The sequence below is a fragment of the Catharus ustulatus genome, chromosome 23 (genome assembly GCF_009819885.2).
Source record: "Catharus ustulatus isolate bCatUst1 chromosome 23, bCatUst1.pri.v2, whole genome shotgun sequence".
NCBI lineage: Eukaryota > Metazoa > Chordata > Aves > Passeriformes > Turdidae > Catharus > Catharus ustulatus.
Genome location: NC_046243.1, coordinates 8,086,485 through 8,106,054, shown reverse-complemented (window position 1 = coordinate 8,106,054; position 19,570 = coordinate 8,086,485). Strand labels below are relative to the sequence as shown.

Sequence of the window (19,570 nt, the reverse complement as noted above, 5' to 3'; positions counted from 1 at the left end):
ATCCTGGCAGGAGAGAGGCCAGGACTGACCTGAGCCAGGCCCTGGATGTTGTCCCAGCCTGGGCCTGGAATTCTGTACCTGGACACTGAGGCACTCAGAAATCGTTTCCCATCTTTCCCCAGTGTCCTTTCCCTGTGTCCCAGGGCCAGATCCAACAGGGATTGAGCAGAGCCCTGTGAGCCCAGGGGGCCTGGGGGTGATCCTGAGTTACCCCCAGGCTGGATGAACCAGGAATGGAAATCTCCTGCTGCTCCTCCAGGTGATCCCAGGAGCACTGAGGCAGGACAAGGTCACTGAGCCCAACCTTGGTCCAAATCCCACCATTCCCACTAAAAACTCATCTCTGGTTTTAACCTTGGCCCCCAGCTCTGGATCCACGGGATTGGAGCCAGGAACCCCCAAAGCTCCTCAGGAGCTGCAGGGGAGCCTTTGCCAGAGGCACCTGCAGGGGTCACAGGTCCTGGAATCACACAGGCTGGAAAAGCCCTCAGAGCCCACACCAGGTGCAGTCCTGATCCCTGCTCATGCTGATTATCAAGGAACAGCCTGTACAGGGAATTGGGGCCGGATACAAACCTGGACAATTCCCTGTCTGAGCCAGCTCAGCCCCGGCTCTCCTCCCTGCACAGCTCCAGGGGCATTCCAAGGCTACTGAGAACCAAATCCTGCTTCTCATCCCTGAAAAAACAGCCTGAAACTGCCCTGAATTCCAAGAGAACCTCAAATTTCCTCTGCTGGCAGCAGGAGCAGAATCCAGCCCAAAACATTCCAAGTTTCCCGGTGTTGTTTGTGGGTTTTTTATAAAAATCAATGTCATTTACAATTATATAACTGCGAAAAAGCAGCTGAAAAACTTCAGGATGGAGCTTCTATTTTATCCAACCTTTTCTCCATTAATCTTCCCACACAACTGCTGTCACCATTAGGCTGCCAAAGGAAAATTCTTTGGATCCTTTCAGTGTGGCAGCTCCACAGGTGGCACTTACCTGCCTCTGCTTCCAGCCTGTCCCGCTTCCCTGGATCCCTGTGGGTACTCCCTGTGCCCAAGGGAACACAGATATCAGTGGGACAGGGATATCAGCACCCACCCTGTGGGTATTTCCAGTTCTGGAAATCCACAGGAAGGAGGTAAAAATTCCCAAATTCTCCCACAGCGACTGCTGGTGTGTGGAGAGTTTGCAGCCACCTGGGATTTCCACACTGGGAATTGCCTGAATGAGCCCATGCTGGAATTGCTGGCAGCATTTCCACAGAATCTGCAAGGAACTGGAGCAGCTTTGGGGCTGTCAGATTTGATCCTTTGAAGGGATTTTTGACAGGAATTGAAGCTTTTTTTGATGGAGAGGGGGAGGTTTTGCCGTGTGCAGAAAGGGGCTGCTTCCCTCGGGAAGGAACACGGAATTCTCCTGCATTTCTGCAAAGTCTGGGAGGCTCCCAAGCCTTCAGAGGAGCAGGGTCAGGTCAGAGCTGTTTATGCTTCCAGCCCCATCCCTCAGGTGCTCCGGGGATTTGTACAATAATTGCATTAATTGATTTCCTCCAAGGTGACCCCTGTGCTTGGCCAGAGCCTTGGGAGCAGGAGCAGGGATGAGCTGGGATGGGAACGTGACACAGGGACCTTCCCAAACCGTGGGGGCCCCTCCTGTGCCCAAAGCCCCCAGCTCCAAGTGACCTTCCTGCTGTCACCCCTGGAACCATCTCCAGCCCTGCTGGCAGTGTCCCAGGCCAGGCTGGCAGAGTGGGACTTGGACCAGGATGGGGTTTAAGGTCCCTCTGCACCCCAACCATTCCAGGATTCCATGATTCCCCACACGGGGCCAATTACTCCAACCCCTAAATGGAAATTTTTGCAGCAGCAAATTTCCCTGCAACTCCTGTGCCACAAATCTCAGGAACAAATGGATTTGGGAATGGGGAGGTTTCAGTGGCAGCTCCAGGGGCTGACCCAGGGACCACTCCTGGGCTGTTCAATCCCAAAAATTCCAGCCCAAACCTCCAAGGGGAGACTCCAGACTGGCCCAGGAGTTCCATATTTTCTTTCCAACAGATAAAGGAACTTCCAAACGTGGTCCTGGTGCTGTGGGATCAGAGGTGGAGGCGACCCTTGCCTTTTATCTTTCAGGATTTGAAACCTCATTCTCCCACTTCCCTCCTGCTGCCATAAAAACCTGGGATGTGGCAGCCTCTTGGATTTGAAATATCTCCAGGTTGGAGGAGAAAGGGCTTTTCCCTTTTTGCCACCTGGCTGCCAGGAGAGCCTTCAAATTCCTTGGAATGACAAGGAATAAACCTTAAATTAAGGAATTGGTCCCTGAACTTGGTTTGGAAGCCAAACTCCCCAGGAAAGAGAGAATTTTCCATGTTCTCCAATATCCAAACATGGAGCACTTTTCCTCTGGATTTGCCAGGTCCAGTGAATTTAATGGGAAGAAAAAGGGTTCAGGATGGGGGAATTAGCAGGGAATTGTCTCTCCAGGCACAGGGCAGGACATGGAATATTCAGCAGGACCCTCCCAGATGTCCCAGGTGTGCTGGGCCCTGTCCTCTGGGAAGCTCCAGCCTCTTCTTTTCCAGGTGCTGTTCCTCTTGGGAATGTGAGGTTTGGGGTCAGGGGAGGTGCAGAGGAGCCTCCAGCCCGCTCCAGGCTTATCCCCACGGGATCCAGAATCATCCCCCCAGGACAGGGAGGCTGGGAATTCCCTCCCACATTTCCCACTGTCACACTCACTGCCAGATCCAGAGGTGATGCCCAGTCCTAAATAAAGGTGTAGGTCCTGTCTAATCCTAAGTGAAGGTGCAGGAGGTGCCTAAATCCCCAAGGAAACTTGGGACATGATGGCCAATCCCATATAAAGTGTAGGAGGTGTCCAATCCCATATGGATCAGCTGCCATGCTCATCTCAGGACCAAAGCCCTGAATGAGCCAGCTTTGGATAGCAAAATGGGCTCAGGAGGTTTTTCCATCCTGAGATTCCTTTTTAATTAAAGCAGAGCATCTCCAGTAGTGCCACACATGGAGCAGGAAAAGCCTTGGAGTGTCCCTGAACTCCCAAGGGAAGCAGGAGAGCATCACCCCTCCCTGCAGCCCCCTCAGCAGCCAAAGCAGGGCCCCCCAGCCAGGAGCTCCCAGCAAATTCCAGCCCTTCAGGAACTGGGGAAAAAGGGAAATAAACAGGAACAGAGACACCCAAAGCTCTGAGGTTCAGAAGTTCGGGGGAAAATTGGAATAATCAGTGTGTCTGAGAGCCAGGAAACAGAATATTCAATATTTGAGATTCAGTGTTCAATAGTCAATGTTCAATAGTCAAAGATGGATTCATTTCCCAGGCTCTGGATGTGTCCCATGTCCCTCCCTTCCCTGCCCATTCAGGGCTCCTTTTAAAGCTGTTCTTTTCCCTTTTCCCCTTGGGCTGCCTGGATCCAGGATAATTCCAGCAGGGCCAGGGAAGGGGAGAAGTGCTCCAAAAGCTCAGGGATTGGGCACCAAGCACCTCAGCTGGCTGTGTCCCTTCATTGTCACACAGGGTGGAGGGACAGGACACAGGGAATGTGGACAGGGATGGATGGGAGATTGGGAAGGAATTGTTCCCTGGGAGGGTGGGGAGGGGCTGGGATGGAATTCCCAGAGCAGCTGTGGCTGCCCCTGGATCCCTGGCAGTGCCCAAGGCCAGGCTGGACAGGGCTGGGAGCAGCCTGGGACAGTGGGAGGTGTCCCTGCCATGACAGGGTGGCACTGGAGGAGATTTAAGATCCTTTCCAACCCAAACTATTCCATGACTTTTTTAACCCCTGGAGAGAGTTTTGGGGCCTCCCAGGAATGGAGGGAGGCTCCTGGCCTGCTCTGGGGCCACCAAAATCCACAGAGAGCATTGGAGCAGGAGCTGGGCTGGGCCCAGTTCCAGGGAATGAGGTCCAGGATGCCCCACTCCTGATGGCAGCAAAGAAATTTGATAGGAAGAAGCCACGAGAACTCTGCTGTTTAATTTGCTCCAAAGAATTCCTGTTCAAATCCATCCTTCCCAAATCCAGAGGTTTTCCTTTGTTTCATTTCCTCTTCTCATTTCTACGGCAGTGAAATGGAAAACGGGGAAAAAAAGGAGATAATTGGGAGGATGCCAGCAGCAAGTTTAAAATAGATCCAAATCCTTCCTCTTCCCTACCTGCAGAAGGAATAGAAGGAGATATTTAAATATCTATCTCTATAAACACATTTATTTATGGATTAGCCTTTTATTCCTTTAAGGAAGGCCAGGAATAATGGCTCAGCCAGAAAATGCCAGTTAAAGCAGATCCCACTAATTAAAGGCCGTGTGACAGCCCTGTCATGTGTGGCATGGAACACGACCTTAAATCCAGAGCTGATTCCCAAATTAAGCCCCTGGACCAACCACGTGTCCCCTCCAAAAACCAGGATGAAGGAGGATTAAATCCTTTGGGATGTGCAGGGATGGGGGGCCCCCCACGGGCAGGGTCCACAGCCCAGCCAAGATCTGGCTCCTGAAATCTTCCCAACGAATCCTTCTGTGGAACCCTGGAAAACCCCACATTATCTGCCTTCCCCGTGAATCCCAGTGTAATTCCCAAAGGGGCAGCAACATCTCAGCTCCCTTGGGCATTTGTTTGATCTCTCCCAGGTTTTTTCATATATATAAAAATATACATATACATATATATACAAACATTTTTACTCCTTTGGTGCTGCTGGGGTGAAGCAGCAGATCCAGAAATTCTGGCATTATTTATGTGCTGTGGTATGGATAGAATATTTCACCTCCCTGCTTTCAAAACAAACAGCCCCAAATCACTGCAGCCCCCAAAATTCCCTCAATTCCTCGGGAGAATTTCCCAGCTGGAAGCCCGTGGATTTATTGAATTTATTTGCATGGAAAATGGAAAAAGGAAAACAATGACAACTCCCCTTCGGATGGTTCTGGGGGTTTCTCAAAGCTCTGCTGCCCCGGGGTGGCTCAGGGTGGGGTTGTCACATTCTCTGGCATCTGAGGCAGCAGGGCCGGAATTAGGGCCGAGTGGTGGCTTCCATGGAAACCCCAATTTCCAAGTGTTCTGTGGTTTTCTGGTTCCATGGTGGCTCCTGCAGGAATTGTTTCTGCAGGGCTTGGGCAGAGCAGGGAATTTTTCTGGAAGGTTTGGGAGTCGCAGAATCCATTTAAAGCTCATTTTGCCTTAACACCCTGGGCTGTGGGGTCACACCTGTCCCAGTGCCTGTGGGGTCACACCTGTCCCCAGTACCTGTGGGGTCACACCTGTCCCAGGGGCTGTGGGGTCACACCTGTCCCAGGGGCTATGGGGTCACACCTGTCCCCAGTGCCTGTGGGGTCACACCTGTCCCCAGTACCTGTGGGGTCACACCTGTCCCCAGTGCCTGTGGGGTCACACCTGTCCCAGGGGCTGTGGGGTCACACCTGTCCCCAGGGGCTGTGGGGTCACACCTGTCCCAGGGGCTGTGGGGTCACACCTGTCCCCAGAGGCTGTGGGGTCACACCTGTCCCCAGAGGGTGTGGGGTCACACCTGTCCCCAGAGGCTGTGGGGTCACACCTGTCCCAGGGGCTATGGGGTCACACCTGTCCCCAGTGCCTGTGGGGTCACACCTGTCCCCAGTACCTGTGGGGTCACACCTGTCCCCAGTGCCTGTGGGGTCACACCTGTCCCCAGGGGCTGTGGGGTCACACCTGTCCCCAGGGGCTGTGGGGTCACACCTGTCCCAGGGGCTGGGAGGTCACACCTGTCCCAGGGGCTGTGGGGTCACACCTGTCCCAGGGGCTGTGGGGTCACACCTGTCCCCAGTACCTGTGGGGTCACACCTGTCCCCAGTGCCTGTGGGGTCACACCTGTCCCCAGGGGCTGTGGGGTCACACCTGTCCCCAGGAGCTGTGAGGTCACACCTGTCCCAGAGGCTGTGGGGTCACACCTGTCCCCAGAGGCTGTGGGGTCACACCTGTCCCCAGGGGCTGTGGGGTCACACCTGTCCCAGAGGCTGTGAGGTCACACCTGTCCCAGAGGCTATGGGGTCACACCTGTCCCCAGAGGCTGTGAGGTCACACCTGTCCCAGGGACTGTGGGGTCACACCTGTCCCAGGGGCTGTGGGGTCACACCTGTCCCCAGAGGCTGTGAGGTCACACCTGTCCCCAGGGGCTGTGGGGGTCACACCTGTCCCCAGAGGCTGTGGGGTCACACCTGTCCCAGGGGCTGTGGGGTCACACCTGTCCCCAGAGGCTGTGGGGTCACACCTGTCCCCAAAGGCTGTGAGGTCACACCTGTCCCAGTGCCTGTGGGGTCACACCTGTCCCAGGGCCTGTGGGGTCACACCTGTCCCCAGTGCCTGTGGGGTCACACCTGTCCCAGGGCCTGTGGGGTCACACCTGTCCCCAGTGCCTGTGGGGTCACACCTGTCCCAGGGGCTGTGGGATCACACCTGTCCCAGGGGCTGTGGGGTCACACCTGTCCCAGAGGCTCCTTGGGTCCTAAAGCCCAGCCCGGCCCAGGCAGGGCTCTGCTGTTCCCAGCGGTGCCAGGCTCTGCTCCTGCCCCTGGAGATGTTTCTGTGCTGGAAAAGGGATCCCATTCCCTGCCCAAGAGGACCTGAGCCTCCTGCCTGGGCACAAGTGGCTTTGCAGTGTCTGCCCCTTGTTCTCCTTGCCTTGAGATCCTGAGAGCTAAAAATCCCCACCTTTGTATTCCAGTGCCTCTGAGAGCACAAAATCCTCCATGGGAAGGTTGATTTGGAAATTCTGGAATGTCTGGGGTTGGGAGGGACCTTAAAGCCCATCCAGTTCCAACCCCCACTGTCCCAGGGTGCCCCAAGCCCACCCAGCCTGGCCTGGGACACTTCCAGGAATCCAGGGGCAACCATAGCCTCCATGGGAATTCTATTTCCATTCCAGGGCCTCCCCACCTTCCCAAGGAGGAATTGTTCCCCAAAATCCAAGCCCCATCCTGTCCCATTTGAGCCCATCATTGGAATTTCTCCCCCTGCTTTTGGTCCCTAAAAGCTCAGCAGAGCAGATGATGTCCCAGAGCTGCTCCTTGTCTGGGGCCAATCGCAGTGGATAAAAGCAGGGATAAATCTGCTGCCCACTCAGGCAGCAGGAACGGCTCGGGAGAGCCATGGAATAAATCCCATCAATCCCCTGGGATGCTCCAATGGACACAGGAGGGACTGTGGCCAGGGAAGGGGGGTTCCAGTCACCCTGTGAGTCTGGAGAGAGGAGATTGCGGTTGGATCCTCCCTCCGTTTGCTCCCTTCCCAGATAAATACTAATACTAATACTAATACTAATACTAATACTAATACTAAATACTAATACTAATACTAATACTAAATACTAATACTAATACTAATACTATCCAGAAGAACAAAGTTCTACTAATTCCTTTCCAGGGAGTTTCAAGCTTTTCTTTGATCCTTTTTGTCTTCACCTGAGTCAATGTTTGAGGTGAAAATGAAGTTTCAAAAGAAGCCAAAGCTTTTGGTTGGAATCACTTCTGAATAGTTTTCTTCTTGTTCCCTCTCAGGGGCACATGGGATGTTTGGGGTAGGGAATGGTGGAATTCCCCCACAACAATTCACTGAATTTGTCAAGTATTCCAAACTACAGAACCCCAAATCCATTCTCCTCCAGAAGGAGGAAGCTCACCCAGCCCAAGGGGTAATTTTCAAGTGACTTGTCAGTTAATTAGCAATATTTATTGATAAACTCTTTTATTTCTTATTGGACTTAATTAGCCCAAAAGAGCTTTAAAGCTGCTCTGACTGCCTGAGGAATTAGCCAGGGCTCGGATGCAGAGAGTGAGCTGCTTTCCCAAATAACTGAAATATGGAGAGAATTTCAAAAGGCTGGGGAGATGTCCCACCAGGTGATACCTTGGAATTTCATCGGCAGGTTTGGTTTGGCTTTGGAATGTTTTCGTGGGGATCCTTTTGGATTCCAGCTCCAGTTGGCCTTGGCCATCCCACTGCCCTTTGCCATCAGTCATTGCCAGCTAATTAAGAAAAGTTGCTTCCCTCTAATAAATCAAGGAATTTGAGTGGATCATTTGGAGTGGATTTAAGGAAAAAGCCACTTCCCATGCTCACCTGCTGCTCTTTCCTTCACAAACCCTTTTTGCCAGGCTGTCTCTGCCCCCCAAAAAAGAGTGAAAAGCCTTTTGGAGAAAGAGCTTTTGGAAAAGAGACGAGAAAGCGAGGCCACAGTGTAGGGTTAGGCTGGGCTTTTCCCCCGAAGGCACCGCCAAGGAACCCGGCCCGGCCCGGCAGCGCCACAGGGTGCGGATGCGCTTGGAGAGAGAGGGAATTCGGGAGGATGTTTATGGTCGGGCACCTTTTATTTCCTTGGTTTATGGCAACAAATCATGGATAAAACAGCCCCAGCCCGCCTGGCGGGGAAGCACTTGCGATGTTGATTATCCTAAGAGGGAGCCAGGGAAAAAAACTCCCACTGCTTTCAACAGGCGGCAGGGAAAAACGAGCCGGGATCCGCTGGGAAAACGCAGGAGAGGCTCCCTGGAGCTGCCGGAGATCCCGCTGGAATGGATCCGGCAACCGCTGGCCTCTGCCCACTCGGTTAGGAAAGGTCACGGCCGGTGCTGGGGCTTGGGAAGGATTTGCTGCTTACGAGCAGTGCTAAAAAATGGGAAAATGCTCCAGAGCACGGACACGAGCTCTGGAAGAACCACGTGAGTTATCTGAGGGCACCGAGCTGAGCCCACGCAGTGTTTGTGCTGCTGCCACCGCCCCCAGCCCTGCAGGGCACAAGCTCAGCCTCTCAATCCCATTTCTCCCCGTGTTTCAGGACAAGCAGTGGGATTTGGGGCCGGCTACCCCCCAAGCCGGGGCTGCTGCACGGTGGCAGCTTTGCCACAATAAAAAAGGAACTCTCCGGGAAAGGCTGGAGAGAACTAGGCTGTAACGACTCCATCTATTGGGTAAAAATATACGGCTCCAAATGCACAGGGAAAATTAATTCCGAGGGAAAAAAAAAATATCAGAGGGGATTCGGAGCAGTTACCGGCACTTACAGCTTAATTGGACACAATTAGAGGAATGTTTCTCGGTACTGTTTGAAAGCAAAATGAAGGTAACAGCAGCCGCTTCCAGAGATGGAGCTCAGCAGTCCCGAGGAGACGCCAATCCACATCCCGAGTTATTCCCGGCGCACGGGGTGTGAAGGGAATGGGGCTTTTTCGGTGTCCGAAGCAGGGCAGGAGGAGCCCCTGACCCCAAAGGGCTCCGCAGGCTCGGGGTGAGGGGCAGAGGGGCAGCGAGGCCCGGGGGCGACGCTTCCCTGAACGCGTTTGTCCCTCTCCCACTCGCTGCACGGCAGCGGAGGCGCGGGCAGCACAGAGCCCCTCCAAAGCCATCCCCCCTCCCCAGACAGCAGCGGCCGCACGGAGCCCGCTGCAGGGCTCGCCTGCGTTTCTCCAGGCTTTGCTTGATATTATGTTCTCCCCCGGGGCTGCTGAAAAGCAGAAAAACAAACTCCTGCCGGAGGAGGGAGGAGGCAGCGGGGGGGCCGGGGCCGGCAGCAGCCGGGGGATAATGGGGGGGCGGAGGAGGAGGAGAAGGAGGAGGAGGAGCGGGGGGCTACTCCGGGGAAGCAGCGGCGCGATCGGCGCCGAGCATCGCTCCCTCCGCCTCCCGAGCGCCGAGCGGCCGGGACTGGCACCTCGGGAAGCTTCGCCCCGCTCTTCCTCCTCCTCAGCCTCCTCCTCCTCCTCCTGCTGCCGCCGCTCGCTGCCCGCGGCCGGGGCGCGCCCGGCGGAGCGCTCGGCGATGGCAGCGCGGGGCGGGCGCGGCGCGGGGCGGGCGGGCGCGGGCCGGGGGTAGCGCGGGGGTCCCGCAGCGCTCTCCCCGCCGGGGTCCCGGGGTCCGCGGGGTCGGAGCCCGGCAGGGTCGCGGCGGGGCTCGGTCGGTGTCGGTGTCGGGCGGGGCGCGGTACCGCGGGATGTGAGCGGCGCGGCCGGGCAGGGACAGGGCAGCGACAGGGACAGGAGCGGGCGGCGCCGGTGGCCCCGGTGGCCCCGGGCCCGGCATGCCGCGCTGCCGGAACTGCCGCCCGCCGCGCAGCTCGGGGCCGCGGGCCGCCCGCGGGCGCTGCCCCCGCCGCTCGGGGCCGCAGCCGGCGGGGGCCCCGGGGATGGCGCGGCGCTGCTCGCCCTGAGCCCGGCCCGGAGGAGGACGAGCGGCGGCAGCGGGAGGAGGAGGTGGAGGAGGAGGGGAGCGCCCATGGCGCGGGGGCGCCGGGCGCCGGCGCTGCGCACTCGGCTGCACGGGCTGCGCCTCATGTGCTCGGCGCGGGCGGCGCCGGCGCGCCGGGCGCTCTGGGTGCTCGCCTTCTGCACGGCGCTGGGGCTGCTGCTGGCCTGGTCCTCCGACCGCCTGCTGCACTGGCTCGCCTTCCCCTCGCACACCCGCGTGCGCACCGAGTGGAGCCGCCAGCTGCCCTTCCCCGCCGTCACGCTGTGCAACAACAACCCGCTGCGCTTCCCTCGCCTGTCCAAGGGCGACCTGTACTACGCGGGGCACTGGCTGGGGCTGCTGCTGCCCAACCGCACCGCGCGGCCGCTGCTCACCGAGCTGCTGCGCGCCGACGAGGCGCGGCTGCGCTGGTTCGCCAAACTGGCCGATTTCCGCCTCTTTCTGCCGCCCCGCCACTACGAGGGCATCAGCGCCGACTTCATGGACCGCCTGGGCCACCAGCTGGAGGACATGCTGCTGTCCTGCAAGTACCGCGGCGAGCTCTGCGGCCCGCACAACTTCTCCGCGGTGAGTGCGCCCCGGGAGCCCCGGCTGCTCTCTGCTCCTCTCCGGTCCCCCCGGCTCTGTCGGTTCTGCTTCGTGTCCGCGGCTCCTCTTGGTCCGAGGAATCCCCGGGTCCAGTTGGTCCCGGTCCCTGTTCCCCGTTCGTGTCGGTCCAAGCGCACCCCTGGCTGGTGTCGGTTTAAGGGAGTCCTGGCTGCTCTCGGTCCCGGTCCGTGTCCCCCTCCCTGCTCCGGTCCCGGCCCCGCCGCCGCTCGCCGCGCGTTTTCCCACGGTGTCCGGAGCGCTCCGGGGTGGCGGCAGGGTCCCGAAGGGTCCCAGTGTGTCCGGTGGGTTCCGGAGGGTCCCACTGTGTCCAGCGGGTCTCGCATGGCCGGGCAGGGTCTCCCCGGCCCGGGAGCTCCCCGCGGGTCGCTGCCCACCGAGCGCTTTCCCTGTCGCTGGTTTCTCCGCTGCCCGAAGTGATGCTCTCTGGTCTAGGGGTGACTCTGGCGTATGAGGGGCTGGCTGCTGCCTTGGGTTTTAATGAGAAATAATTAATGTTGCACCATCCCCGTCGCTGCCGTCCCACGTTCCGTGTTGCTCCCAGCGTAGTCGCTCTCTGATTTTTCCCCTGTCCAAGCCGAGGTCCCCCAGGTGCGCCGTGGCTGCAGCGCGGGTCCGGCCCAGCCCTGCCCATCCCGCCGGCCTTTGCTGTGTCCGGTCCCCGTGCTCTGTCCGGGCTCCTTCGGCTCCCCGTGCAATCCCGGGAGTCCCTGGAGCGGCTCCTTTGGGGCGGTGCGGGTCGTGCACCCTGGGGTGCTTTGGGATGCGGAGCTTTGCTGATCGGAGCTGATCCAAACGGTGTTTGAGCCCTGATGAGCCAGCGGGGTTTGGAATCAACCCCAAAACTCAGGACAGGGCTTTACAAACCACTGGGAGTGGGATCCCTGCTTGGAAGAATCCCGGCGGGACTGCTGGGAGCTCTGATGTGTTGAGAGGAGACTCTGAGTGAGAGCTGGAACCAGAGCCACGTGAAGGACCCGGGCGCTTCCCTGGGAGCAGCGGGATGTTGCTGGTGCTGGAATATTCTGCTCCTCTGATGGCTGCAGATAGCGCGAAGGGTGGCTGTGCCTGAGCAAAGAGTGGGGCTGGGGTCTGTGGGGACAGATCAAACTCTGAGTGCGAGCTGCGTGCGCCGAGAGCAGCTGGATTCCCGGCTCTGCCTGGGATGCAGCCTGGAAATCAGGCGGAATTGTCCCTTTGGACTTGTCACGTCAGCCGCTAAACTGTGAAGGGGAGGAGGGAGGGACTCCCTGCGGGATGGAGGAGCTGCCCAGGCTGTGCAGGCAGCAGCTGCTGCTGCAAACAGGAGCAGGAGTGGCACAGCTGGAGGAAAAATCATAAATAAAATGGGATATTGAGACAGGCCCTTTCCAGCAGGACAATCCGGTGCTGTGGCAAGAGGAAATTCGGGAATTACAACAAGAACAGGCAGTGAGCAGTGGGGAAAAGCTGCTTCCCCCTCCCAGATGCCAGGGTAGGATCTGATGGAGTTTGGCTGGTGCCAGGAGGGGCTGACTGCAGCCTTTACCAAAGCCCTGCTTCCTCCAAGGTGCAGCAAACCCGGCAGAGGTTCCCTTTGTCCCAGCCAAAATAAATCCTGGAGCACTGCTGTGGGTGCCTGCTCTGGGAGTGCTGCAGGAGTTATTCCGGGATGGAATTGGGCATTCCCGGCCCTGCAGCTGCTGCTGGAGCCACCACGGTGGGCTGAGGAGCACAGTCTCCCCCAGCCATCCTGGAAAGGTTCCAGAAGCTGTTTCCCGAGGCTGGGAGGGAGGGAATTGGGGGTTGTGATCCCTGGGATTCTCCCTGGGAGCCCCAGCACTGAGGGAACTGCTCAGTGAGGAAATAGGGAGAATATCAGAATGTCCTTCCCATCCCAAAGGTCTGTGGTTCCAGGGTGGAGGGAGAGGAGAACCCCTGTGCCAGGAACCTGCTGGATCTGCTTTGCCTGCCCGAGCTCTGCTGTGGCAGGTGAGGGACATCAGTGCCACCTCCCTGTGTCCCAGCACGTCCCTCCTCCTGTCTGTGTGAAGGAACAGGGGATGACCTCTGTGCTGTCCTTGAGGGGAGGCTGAGGAGCTTCTCCACCTGGGAATCCCTGGCAAAGAGATGTGCTGCCTGGGGAAGTGCTGGGAGCAATGTCCCGGGGTCTGTAGTGTCCCCAGAGCCCAGGACAGGGGCCCTGCCCTCCCTGGACGTGTCTTTGGGGTGGAGGTGCCACACCAGGGCTGGGATTTCCTGTGGGGGCTGAGCCTGGGGCAGCCCCTGGGGTCTGGGGTACTTGGAGCTTCTGCTTCTCCTCCTGGATTGGGAGGGGGAACCCCAAGGAGAGGCAGGGAAATTGTGTGGTTTGAGCTGGCCACAGACATGAGGCAGGATGTGTGAAAAGATAAATGTAAATGGAATAAATGTGGGCGTAAAGAGAATTGTGCAGGTTTTAGACCTGCTTGGGTGCTCCAAGAGCATCTCCTGTCCTGGCTGAGATGTGGAGCAGAGCAAAGGGGCTGGGGGAGGGAGCTGCTCTTCTGTGAGTCCTTCCAGTTCTGTCCTGGAGCTCCTCCAAGAGATTCCCTCTCCTTCCAGTTCATCTCCCACAGGGGATTCCCTCTCCTTCCAGCCCATCTCCCACAGGGGATTTCCTCTCCTTCCAGCCCATCTCCCACAGGAGATCCCCTCTCCTTCCAGTCCATCTCCCACAGGAGATCCCCTCTCCTTCCAGCCCATCTCCCACAGGGGATTCCCTCTCCTTCCAGCCCATCTCCCACAGGGGATTCCCTCTCCTTCCAGCCCATCTCCCACAGGGGATTGCTGTTCCTTACAGCCCCTCCAGACCAGGGGGCACAGCAGTAGTTGGCTTTCATGGGTGACATGGAAAAGGAAAAGGACATTGGAGAACGAGCTCAGCATCTCAACAGTGTGGGAAGTGTTGCTTTTATTTCTTAATAAATGAAATATGGGATTGCACTGATCTGTGGAGCTCAAGGCTGCAGGGCTGGGATTTATTCCATTGGATTTATTCCTTTTAGGAGGGCTCACGTCTGGGTTATTTCCTAGCCTGCTTCAGGAGGGGTTTGTTGTCCCTGTCAATGTTTTCCAGAAAGATGAGGATTTGTTAATCAGATGAGATGGTGTCTCCTGCCTTCAGTCAATGTGTGGCTTTACTTATTTTAGGCTGGACCTAAAACTGGGCTGTTGGGATGGTTATCCAAGAATCCTGCAATGGTTTGGGTTGGGAGGGACTTTAAAGCCCAGTTCCATGGGCAGGTACACCTTCCATTATCCCAGGGTGCTCCAGGACTCCAGCCTGGCCTTGGGCACTTCCATAAATGCTTGGAGCTGGATAAATCCAACCTTCCCAAATGCCCCCATGCATCCTTCCAAGGGAAGGAATCATCCAGCCGCTCCTGTTCTTCAAAACTTCTCCCAAATTCCAAATCCAAGTGCCAGACAGGGCAGTTTGGTGAGTAAGGATCTGCTTTCCCTGGAATGGCCCTGTCTGGGAGGAGCTGAGGCTCAGGATTAAGTGGATGTTGCTCTGCTCTGCATTCCCTGGATTCAGGGTTGATTTATTCCCCTGAGCTCTTTGTCTCTGGAATATTTATCTTGATTGCCCTGTTGTGTGCTCATTGATTTCTTCCTTCCTATGATTTTTCATCCTGAGAAATGCATGTGTGGATCCAACACCCTGGGCTCTGTTCATGGATTGGGATTTAGGATTAGTGATCTCCTGATTTAATAACTCCCCAAATCAAATTGTCATCTGTGGCTCTGCAGCCTCAGCATCTGGGGAGCTGTGGGAACACAGGGGTCGTGCTGGGAGAGGTGCCAGGGTTTGGTCCCCATCCTTTGTGAAACCCTTGGATTTCTGGGGTGTTCCAAAGGCTCTGCAGTCAATATTTGCTCGTGGTTTGATTTACTCAGTTATTTTTTTGTTAAACCATTTAATTTCTCCTCAGAGCGGGGACTTTATGGGATGGCAGCTGCACAGAGACCTCAATGCTGCTTTTTAAAAATATTCCTGAGTATTTGCCTGAAAGTCTGATGAATATTCCTGAAATATGCTCTAGGTGGGGGCTGTAATTGTGCTGTTTCCACAGCAGAGAATCTCCTGTGTCCAGGGTGAAGCTCAGCCTTATCCCACTAAAAATGGGATACACTAAACCCTCGGCCTTGGGTTTGGTGTGAAGGCAAACAGGAATTCTGTGCCACCAGCTTGGAAAGCCCAAAGCTTGGAACAGCTGCAAGCACCTTAATTACAACCATCACAATTAATTGAGGAGGAATTTTGGGACGTGGGGTTGTTTATTTGGGGATTTTCCTCACTCGCCCACAAACTGTTTTACCCAATTTCGTTTTTCACCTTTATTCTCTCATATTTTTATTTATTTTTAGCTTCACTTCCAAGCAAAGCTCAGGCTTGGGGGTGGTGTTGCCTTTGGAAGGGATGTGGGTAGTGTTTAATGGTGCTGATGTGGGCCTGGAGCCTTGAATGTGCTCCCAAATTGTCCCAGTGTGGCTTTAGGGAGCTGCCTGGAGCAGCTGGGTTCAGCCTGGGGTCACTGTGGAGCCAAGGCTGTGTTCTCCCATCCTGAGGGTGTCCTGCTGATTTGGGGCTCCTGGTGCAGAATCCAAGGGGGAGTCAGGGCTGGGCTGTGCCAAGCACTGCCCCAAGCAATGCTGGCTGTGAGGGATGGGCTGCAGGCTTTGGGGGATTTCCTGTGGGTTTGGGGTCAGCTGGGCCCCTGCACTGAGGGTGGAGATTCCTGGTGCCCTACAGAGTTGGGTGTTGAGGGAATTTGGACTTTGCTTGAGCTGGGGATTGAAAACAGGGGTGAGTTTGGCACTGAACTGGTGCATGAGAGGAGCCAGGAGCTGTGGGAGAAGGACAAAGCCCAGGGATTGCAGAGCTGCCCTTCCCTGTTCAGCTCTGGAGAGCTGCAGGGATCCATGAGTGAGGAAAGCTGGGCAGCAGCAGGGCCTGGGCTCCTGGGTGTTCTCTGCATCCAGCCCCACCCTGCCATGGCAGGGACTCCTCTCACTGTCCCAGGCTGCTCCAGCCCCATCCAGCCCTGAACGCTGCCAGGGATCCAGGGGCAGCCTCAGCCAGGGCCTTTCACCCTCCCAGGGAACAATTCCTGCCCAATATCCCATCCAGCCCTGCCCTCTGGGAGCCATTCCCTGTGTCCTGTCCCTCCATCCCCTGTCCCCAGTCCCTCTCCAGCTCTCCTGGAGCCCCTTTAGGCTCTGGAAGGGGCTCAGAGCTCTCCCAGAGAGGGGCTCCATGGCTTCCTCTGGAAGCTGCTCCAGCTCCATTTCCTTGGAAAACCGAGTGACTTCCCGGGAGGCTCCCTGCAGCTTTGGCCAGGAATGTCCCAGCAGCAGGAGGAGAGCCTGGCCTTGCTGGCCTGGAGCAGGACAGATGTGCTGGGGATGTGTGGCTGTGCAGGGAGTCAGGATTGCAAATCCCACGGAATTTGGGAAGAAGAGGGTTGGGCTGGGCTCCTTTGCATCCCACACTTTGTATCCCAGTGCCCCTGCATCCAGGAGCAGATCCATGTACAGATCCACGTGCAGGCAGCTGTTGGAATTCTGCACCCTTGGTGGTTTTACCAATGTCTGGGCAGGATTCTGAGGTGAGAACTCTCCTGGACTCACAGACTGTCCTGGGATGGAAGGGGATCCACAAGGATCCATGAATCCAACTTCTCACTTCACCTTGAATGTGGGAACTTTGATTTCTGGCAAGACAGGAAAAACATCAGTTCCATGGGGAAAGGATTCAGCTCACTCTGGGAGCTGCTCCCAGTTTTGGCCTGGGTTGGAGCACGGACCAAACCCCTTTCCTTGAGCAGGGATTTTTGTGGAGAGGAGGGATGGGAGTGTTTTGAAAGTGAGGGATGGGTGGTTTTTGGGAGAGGAGGGATGGGATTTTTTGGGAGAAGAGGATCCAACTGTAGGAAGAGGAGGGATTTTTTAGTAGGACTTTCCTGTGGTTTTTTCTCTTTTCCATTTATTCCATCCATCCATCCATCCATCCATCCATCCATCCATCCATCCATCATCCATCCATCCATCCAGAAAGGAGATTCCAGGTGCTAAAGGTGTCATTGTCACCATGGGTTTGTTTGAGTTGTGGAATAGATTCCCAGTAGTTATTGCCCACCCTGAGCAGAATTAATGTAATTAAAGACACAGTTACAGTCCCCGCCCAATCTGGGATGCTGCCAGGGCATAATTAATGTTTGCAAGTTGCTGCATGATCTGCCTGGGACCACCCCCCAACAGTGCACAAAGAATGGGGATTCCTGGAATGAAGGTGCTGTGGGGCACTGGTGTGGGGAGGGGAAGGAAATGCAGGGATGCAGGGTGGGAATCAGCGGGATTTGGGCTCCTATTGCCCCGGCTTTGTTCCCCTGGGAGCCTGAGGCTGACAGGTTTGCCCTTGCCTCTGCTGCAGTTCAGGGCAATTCCATTTATCCTGAAATCCCTGGAGCTTGTTCCCACTGGGAGCATTGATGGTGCCATAAGCAATTCACACTGGCTCCAGAATCAGTCACTGTTCCTCTGGGATGGCTGACATTGGAGCTGGGATATCTGGGATTGGAGCTTTTTTCATTGTGGCCACGTTTTTCCCATCCTGTCATTTACCCTGAATTCCCTGGGCCACTGGAGTCTGTTCCCACTGGGAGCATTGATGGTGCCAGGAGGGCTTTGCAGCAGCCCAGGCTGGCTCCAGAATCCATCACTTGTCCAGAGGATGGATAAAACTGGAACTGGGATGAGCTTTATCTCTTGTGTTGGTTTTTCCCATCCCAGATGCAGATTTTCCGTGAACTGGAATAGAGGGAAACTGCTGGATTATTGTCTGGAGCAGCAGCTCTCCATCCTGGGGGGTGGACAGGCATTCCTCTGGATTATTTATCCCTGGAAAGGGCTCGGCCTGCCTGGGGAGCTGCTGCTTGTGCAGACATTTTGCAGCTGGATGGAACCAAGAGCTGAGTTCCCATTCCTTGTCCTTGTAGGAGGCCAGGCTGGAGCTGGCCTGGATGGAGGGATGGGGGGATGCCCTTTGGGATGGGGGGATGCCCTTTGGGATGGGGGGATGCCCTTTGGGATGCAGGGATGCCCTTTGAGGTGCAGGGATGCCCTTTGGGGTGCAGGGATGCCCTTTGGGGTGCAGGGATGCCCTTTGGGATGGGGGGATGCCCTTTGAGGTGCAAGGATGCCCTTTGGGGTACAGGGATGCCCTTTGGGGTGCAGGGATGCCCTTTGGGGTACAGGGATGCCCTTTGGGGTGCAGGGATGCCCTTTAGGATGGGGGATTCCTTTCTGTCTGCTTGTAGGGACTCCTGTGGGGCCAGGAACTGGTTGGGTAAATCCTGCCTAAATCCCAGGCTTTAAAAATGGAACCTGAGCTCCCAAGGTGGGAATTGTCCCCCAAAACCTGCCCAGCCCAGGTGTCTCAGGGCTTCCAGCAGGACTGATTTGATGTTGGAATTCCCATTTTTCCTGCATTCCTGCTCCATGTCCCCTTCCTGGCCCTTTTCAGCACTTCCACCCTTCCCTGATTCCCTGTTCCCAGTCCCTGTCTCTGAAGTCACCCATCCATCCTGGTGTGCTCTGGAATGAGGGCTCTGCACTCCTGCTGAAACCAGGGAATTCTGCTATTCCAAACCCCTGGATAGCACAGTTCATTCATTTCCCTCCTGCACTTCTGGGAGTTCTCATTCTTTCTTTTTTTCCTTTTTCCACCTGTGATTTCAAGCAGTGGGAGCAGGAATTTTTAATTTTTTCATGGATTGCTTCTCTCCTCCCTTCCCCATTTTATCATTTCTTCCAGGAATAAAACAAATTCTAGGCAAACCTCCTCCCTGAACCCCTGAAGCTTGAAACTTTTTTCAATAATAAGGTTGGAATGTAAATTAGGAACTGGAGCTGTTCCCAATCCTAGGAGCACACTGCTGCCATCCCGATTTTCCTCTGCTTTATTAAATCAGGAGGAATGCTCCATTGTAATCCAATTAACTGTGATTCCCAGGCAGGAATTCCTGGCTCCAGGGTGGGAGAAAAGTTGGATAAAATGATTGTAAAAGGCTTGGAATTGTGTGGTTTGGGATTTTTTCTTCTTTTCCCTTTAAAAACCCTTCAGCAACTGGAACCCAGGGCAAAGCCGTGGGGGGGAATTGGGGCCTGGTTTTGTAACAAATTTATGGAATGATCCAAAGTGGCTCCTTGTGGGCATGGAGATACTGCTGGGCTCCCAGCACATGTTCCTGACAGGAATAATCCCATCTTTCTCTTGGAATTCACAGCTCAGTGCTCCCAGCACGCGGGTGGAAGGGAGGGACGGAAGGATCAGCAACTGGTCAATGGAATTCTGTTCCTGCAGCTCCAAACAAACCTGGCACAGCTTGGAGGGATCTGGGGGGGTTTGCAGGCAGATGGAGAAATGGGATCATGGAGTGGTTTGGGTTGGAAAGGACCTTACAGGACCCTAAATCCCACCCATCCCATCCCTGCCATGTCAGGGACACCTCCCACTGTCCCAGGCTGCTCCAATCCCTGTCCAGCCTGGCCTTGGACACTGCCAGGGATCCAGGGGCAGCCCCAGCTGCTCTGGGCACCCTGTGCCAGCCCTGCCCTGTCCCAGGGAACAATTCCATCTCTCTCAGACCTCCTGGCTTTGCTAAATTTTGTAGCAATTCCCAAATGCCTCCAAAATCGTGCAGCAGGAAAAGAGCCTGGC

At 55.9% G+C, this 19,570-nt stretch overlaps 1 protein-coding gene across 4 annotated transcripts in view; it reads left to right on the top strand.

The window, feature by feature from the left end:
* Positions 1-19,570, top strand: part of LOC117006607 (acid-sensing ion channel 2) — a 387,177-nt gene that overhangs the window by 308,487 nt on the left and 59,120 nt on the right. The window contains exon 1 of one of the 4 annotated variants that reach the window (XM_033079142.1): positions 10,231-10,785. The exons of the other annotated variants lie outside the window; for them this stretch is intronic. Coding sequence (XP_032935033.1) covers positions 10,246-10,785 — 540 coding nt within the window. The 5' untranslated portion in view covers positions 10,231-10,245. Of the gene's footprint in view, positions 1-10,230; positions 10,786-19,570 lie in introns of those variants that run through there. 4 annotated transcript variants of the gene reach the window in all.